The sequence below is a fragment of the Hippocampus comes genome, unplaced genomic scaffold, assembly GCF_001891065.2.
Source record: "Hippocampus comes isolate QL1 unplaced genomic scaffold, H_comes_QL1_v1.1 scaffold26, whole genome shotgun sequence".
NCBI classification, from domain to species: Eukaryota; Metazoa; Chordata; class Actinopteri; order Syngnathiformes; family Syngnathidae; genus Hippocampus; species Hippocampus comes.
The window spans coordinates 277604-283474 of record NW_017805004.1 but is presented as its reverse complement, the minus strand read 5'-3'; the positions used below and the strand labels follow the sequence as shown (position 1 = coordinate 283474).

At 39.6% G+C, this 5871-nt stretch overlaps 1 protein-coding gene and 1 long non-coding RNA gene across 2 annotated transcripts in view; both read right to left on the bottom strand.

The window, feature by feature from the left end:
* Positions 1–820: 820 nt before the first annotated feature.
* ndufaf4 (NADH:ubiquinone oxidoreductase complex assembly factor 4) lies at positions 821–3243 on the bottom strand. The gene is made up of 3 exons (XM_019859158.1): positions 3061–3243; positions 2835–2950; positions 821–1236 (listed from the first exon to the last, which is right to left on the bottom strand). Exons 1-3 carry the CDS (start codon positions 3194–3196, stop codon positions 931–933), a joined length of 558 nt encoding a protein of 185 aa, XP_019714717.1. The 5' UTR covers positions 3197–3243; the 3' UTR covers positions 821–930.
* A 1123-nt stretch (positions 3244–4366) lies between these two features.
* Positions 4367–5871, bottom strand: part of LOC109509290 (uncharacterized) — a 15836-nt gene continuing 14331 nt past the window's right edge. Inside the window, exon 2 of the long non-coding RNA XR_002166915.1 lies at positions 4367–5857. This is a non-coding gene — a long non-coding RNA (uncharacterized LOC109509290). The remainder of the gene's footprint in view (positions 5858–5871) is intronic.

Below are 5871 nucleotides of genomic sequence, written 5' to 3'. Positions count from 1 at the left end.
GTTTAAAGGCAACATTGGTTTTCATACTTGTCTCAGTTTAAAAAAAAAAAAAAAAAGTAATATGCTAAATAAAATCTTAAAACATTTGCAATTTTGGTATGATTTTTTTTGTGTGTCTAAATTAAATTGGCATTCAGAAACTGAATTTTGCATTTCCTTGGTGTGGTCTCTGTTTGATAATAAAATTGGTTTGATAAAAAAGAAAAAAAAACACAAAAATCAGGAAAGGGGCAAATACTTTTACACATCCCTGTATATAGACTATTCTTACTGGTTGATTGCAGGACAAAATAAAAGTCAAATTAAGAACTGTGTAACACAGCAACCTGCAATTCCCAAATGATTGTTCAACCTTCCTTCTGTACAGCCGAACAGTAATATCGACATAAATAGATTTTAAAACAAACCCCAAAATCTCAAGTATGAAATCAATTGACAAAGATGAAAACAGAATTTTTTGCCATAATTAGAGTACGTTTTATCAATGTAAAATAAAGTTGGAGTTTTTTTTTAAGCACCGCTATATTAATTTTATTTCGTTAACACATGAAAAAATATATTGTTTTAGTTATTTTGGTCGTTTTTATAAACTATAATCTTTGCTGGAACAGATTAGCTCCACTATTGCTTCAGTTTGTGAATATTCAGCAACTCCAAATTAGCTATCGCTGTATGTTTATCGTTATGGTGATTAATTTCTTTTTCATGTCATTGGTCTACACTCCAAAATAATTGCAATATTTTCTTGTACACTAATTTCATCTCATTGGATTTTGTTGAATTTGTAATTTTGTCAAACAAGACATTCACTGTGTGAAGGTGATTTACAGAAAAAGATTCATATTTATTTAAATTATTTTCACGATACAAGTTCATTCTGCTCATTAATAGATTCTATACAAAGTGTATTTTGTTATTCATCATTTATTCCTATGAACCCTTCAATTGTTTAACCTTTGCAGTCTGGGGTGGGATAATCTGAATTTGAAACGGGACGAAAAACTCAAGAAGAGAATTGGTTTCTTTCAAATTCAGAGAATATTCTTCTGATATCTTCTGCGATGTCCATGTTTGAGGCTGATTCTGGTGGCTGCCGAGAGCCTTCAGAGCCTCCGTGATGGTCAGTTTGCCGTGAGGAATGTTCTGCACATTTGCAAGGCCTTGTGAGTCGTTGGGGAGAGTGAACTTTATCGGACGTGTCTTTGCTCCTCCGTCCGCAGACAGGTCCTTTCGTGACTGTATAAACAGAGAGATTAAAAATATGAATTACCAATGGGGAAAAGGAATAAGTGCATGCCTAGGACTTAAGGCAAATACGGCATGCATTTACCAACACAACTGCATAAAATATGCTGCATTACAGAAAACTGGGACATATTTAAAAAAAAAAAAAAAAAGGGGGACATATTTAAAAAAAAAAATAAAAAAACTCCAACCTTCTCCTCAAGAACATAAAGTGGAGACGGCGGCCTTAAAAGTACGTTCGAGACAACTGGATTAAAGTTATGGCTGAATACTCTGAGATCGCCACAATAGCACTGTTGCTATTTCCGACATCCTACCTGTGTGAGGCGGGGGTTTTCTGCAGCAACGGCGACTAAAACAAAATTACGAAGTAGACTGGACATAAAGTTGGTGTGAGTTGAGGTGTCATTGTCTCCTATTGCCCCGAGATGGGACCGTCTGGTTGCAGAAAATCAAGCTCGGTGCTGTGGTGAGTCGTCATTTTCATGCACTTTGAATTTGCGTTGTATCGTATCTTGAATGCATTAAACATTGCCATAGCGATCGGAGTGTTGCGGCCAGATTAGACGCTCCTTGTGTTTATTATTATAGTTCAAAAACGCCACAGTTTTCATGCAGCTCATACCATATTATTTTGTTGTATTATTTCCGCCACACCTTAAATGCCGGTCCCTGAAAATATTGTCTGACATAAACCGGTCCGTGGGGCAAAAAAGGTTGGGGGCCCCTGTTGTAGATGCTCCTTTAACTGCAATTAGTCTTTTTGGGGTATGACCCGACCAGCTTTACATGTCTAGACAATGAAATTATATCCATAGGATTTATTGCTATGTTTCGTTCATGTTCAATTCAGTTATGGCTATTGCTCATCATGTAAACTGGCATGTGGGAGAGCGTGTGAGTGAGGAGCACAGAGAGTGATCTGATGACTAGTGGTTCAATGACAAAAAAAAATAATAATAGGAATAAATTGTGGGTTTGCGATTTTGACACTGAAATGGACAATTGCACGAGGTTGGCTAATTCAAAAGTATATCTTCAGTCATAAAAGGTTGAGCGCCCATGATCTGAATCATTCTTTTGCATTTCTGCCTTGATTGAGTGAATGGTGCTCGAAATGTTCAAAGCTTGTACTTTTTTTTTAAATGACTTAAACCTGCTATAAACTCTTCCACAATTTTATATGTGCCCTGTCTGTTGAGTTCCAAACTAAACTAAATCACACACAAGTGGACTACTTAGCTTTTTAAGGCTATCGATTGCATTACTTTGCACTTTTGCAGTGCAGAGGTCTGAATACAAAGGCACACCACACGTTACAGATTTATATTCGCTTCACATTTTGAAAGCCTTCGATCAGTTTCGCTCCACTTCACAATTTCATGCCACTTTATGTCAGTCTATCACATAAATTCTCAGCAAAATACACGTTTCCGCGTTTTAACGGTCACAAAATGTGGCAACCGTTAAAGGGTTTTGAATACTTTTTCAAAGCACTGTCTTTCAGCGACAAACATTATTGTATAAAATCTGTACAGCTGTAAATGAACTTTTGCAAACACTTTCAGTTAGCTTCTAGGAGTACTGACCTTAACTGGGCCGGCTGCTTTATCTTTCGACTCCACAAACACTGACTTCAAATTTAACAATAGAGGATCGTTCTTCTGGTGGACAGCTCCCGATACTTCTGCCGAAAATGTATTTGCTGTGGTGGGCAAAAGGACATACTCTCAATTTCGGAATTAGGAAACGCATGACCCCATGTTTTTCTCCTTCCGACCACCAATCAGTCAACGAAAGCCTCCATACTCTTACCGTCATTTTGACCAGTGGAGGTCGGTTGAGTGAGCTGGTGCCTCGGCGCAGACCGAGGCTTTTCCTTCGAAATTTCTCGCTCAATCCTGTTTTCTAGATTGAAATTTCTAAACATTCGCACGACCCGTGCACCCATTTTACCCAACACGATTCTTCGTCTCTATTAGTGGGCAGCAAACAATAGTGAAATGTTAATTAACGCCATCTAGTGGATTGGAGTTTTCAGTCGCTCAGGCTGCTTCTCCTCACTCGCTCTGAAGAGAATCGCTGGTATGCACAATAGATATTTCAAATGGGTGTTCAAATGGTTGCCCTTAGCCCTCCCCAATCTGCAGTGATTTCAAGGCTTTTTTTGTGATGACTCAAACCAGAGTTTGGCAATCCGCTTTTTGGCGTGTAGCTTGTTTTTTTTTTCTTTATCTCAGCCTGTCAACGCCATGGCAGGGTTGCGTTGGAATATGTCTTGCCACGTTCTCGTTTCACTTTGTGTTTGAAACGGTGACCAATCGTGACAAAAATCCATGCGCACATTTCTACTCATGTCTACTTCAACCTGTGAATAAACGGTGACCAATCGTGACAAAAATCCATGCGCACGTTTCTACTCGTCTACTTCAACCTGTGAATATATAAAAGCAATTTGCACAACATTTTGACTTTATTGGCATAAAATGTCAGCTCCTATGAGCAAAAACCATAATCACGTCCACAAAATGAACAATATTGTGCTGATCTATTGTTTTTACAGGCTACAGTGGACAACAGTGAGCAACACTAAAATTTTATTTACGTCCTTTTAGGCAGGTAGTCATGGATACTAGCTCCGGCTAGCACTCTTGGCTAATAACACTGCATGCAGCTTGGCCGCTAAACAGACGAGTTTAGCAGAACTAGGTCATCTTCTTTCCAGCCAGACATGGGCCTCCGTGTTGCAAACGGACACCATCCAGGCAGACGAGAAGCTCCGTGCACGCCGCCAGAACTGCCAGTAAGGCAGCTTGGAGCACCACATTCTCCACCAGGGCTGCCAGTAAGGCAGCTAGGAGCACCACATTCTCCACCAGAGATGCAGTGGCGTCGCTGTGTGAGTTGGCCGACTAGGTCACGGGTCGGCAACACAAAATGTTGAAAGAAAATTCTCCCCAAAACACTGGGAAACATTCATTATGTGTTTCTCACATTCATTACATGTTTCTCACGGGAGACGGGTGAAGATGGGGATGATTTGGGAGGCGTCATCCCCCCTACAATGGACTTAACACCACCCCTGGTTCACACATTAAGAAACCAAAGTCAAGAAAATGCGTGCAGTTGCAGTATTTTATTTGCAAATGATAAAAACTGACTTAAAAAATGGGAATTGCTTATTGCACATAATTTAAAGGTATTACATTTCATATTGCATGTGTTCTGAACACTGCCAGCATGTCACTGAGCAATGCACAGGCCAACAAACTTGCTTCGGGACACAACACAATTCACGTTGTGTTGCGAATATGCTGGGTGTGTGTCAATTTGGATTTAATCTGTGTAGTGAATCTTTAAACCTGAGAAAAGAAATGGGATAAATAATAACTGTATTTTTAACTATTATTTCTTATTATTCTGAAGGGCTATGTAAAATGTTTGATTTCTAATGCTCAATGTACAATGTCAAGTAGTACACCAAATGTGTGTAGCGTACTGAATTGTAATGGGCAAAATTCCATTGGTGGAACATAGTTTAGTTACCTCCTAAATATAACATTTTAGCTACGTCTGAAATCTATCCATCCACACAAATGTGTGTGTGTTTAAATAACCTGTCCTCATGAAATACACTTTGGCAGACTATAAACCACAACATAGAAATAATATGTCAAAGGAAAGAGCGCAATCACAGCAAAGTGGAATTACTCATCACACATTCGGCTAAATTGTCAAAATAATCAACACCCAATGTGCAAAGCCGAAACCGAAACATAGTGAAGTGTGGAGTAAGTAAACAAAACTCGTGAGTGGATGAGTTATTTTTTTTAATACAATACTTCAAACCCAAACCGCAAAGAGGGAGTGTGGACAGTCAACCAGCAAATCTAAAAAGAGAACCACCGGAGTTTGCTTTGTTCAGTGTGCGAGAAGAGGCGAGAGCTCTAGCAGGACAACTTGTGGCTGATCACAATGAGCTCCGAAAGATTCCATAAGAATGCATGAAAGTGTTGCCGATAAAGCTGGGGAAGTGTGTTTTAGCCCAGGGGGATTACTTAGAATGGAAAAACTTTCAGTTTATATATTGCAATGAAAAATTTTTTGTGGTGAGTGTGACATCAGTCCTATAACTTTTCTGACACACCTCATATATTAACGCGGACATGGCATCAGTGTACTTGTTGTACTATATTAATATCTACTGTTCCAGCTCGCTAGAAAGCAAATTCATTTGAAACGTTCCAAATTTCCTTGCGATGAGAAAAAAACAAAACATTAAAAGTGTTGGAGAATGTTTGGGGTAGGTTTGCGGCCTTGAACGAACCCTGACGAGAACTCAGCATACGCTAACTTCATCAGTGGGAAACGGACTTTAAAAGGTAAGTTACTGTGTTTTACACATTAGACAACCAGTTCCATTTGGATGTCACGCGTGGCTCGGGGTAATCACAGGAAGTCACCGTGTGTGTCATGGTTTAACGCTAGCCTGAAGACGAGAGTGTTGGAATCCATTGTCCTCAGCAATCTACCGTGTGTCCCCTCACCCTGTTGTTTTTGGTGACCTTTGCCTTAATTCAGTGTGGGCTGGGCGTCTCCCCAATCATTGCACCTGTCTCACCGCCA

What these genes read in the sequence shown, in the direction of transcription:
- ndufaf4 (XM_019859158.1), bottom strand. Translation starts at nt 3,196, where the DNA reads ATGGGTGCACGGGTCGTGCGAATGTTTAGAAATTTCAATCTAGAAAAC. An exon ending in CTCCACTGGTCAAAATGACG is followed by an intron (nt 2,951 to 3,060) that starts GTAAGAGTATGG and finishes TGCCCACCACAG; the next exon opens with CAAATACATTTTCGGCAGAA. An exon ending in AAGCAGCCGGCCCAGTTAAG is followed by an intron (nt 1,237 to 2,834) that starts GTCAGTACTCCT and finishes CTGTTTATACAG; the next exon opens with TCACGAAAGGACCTGTCTGC.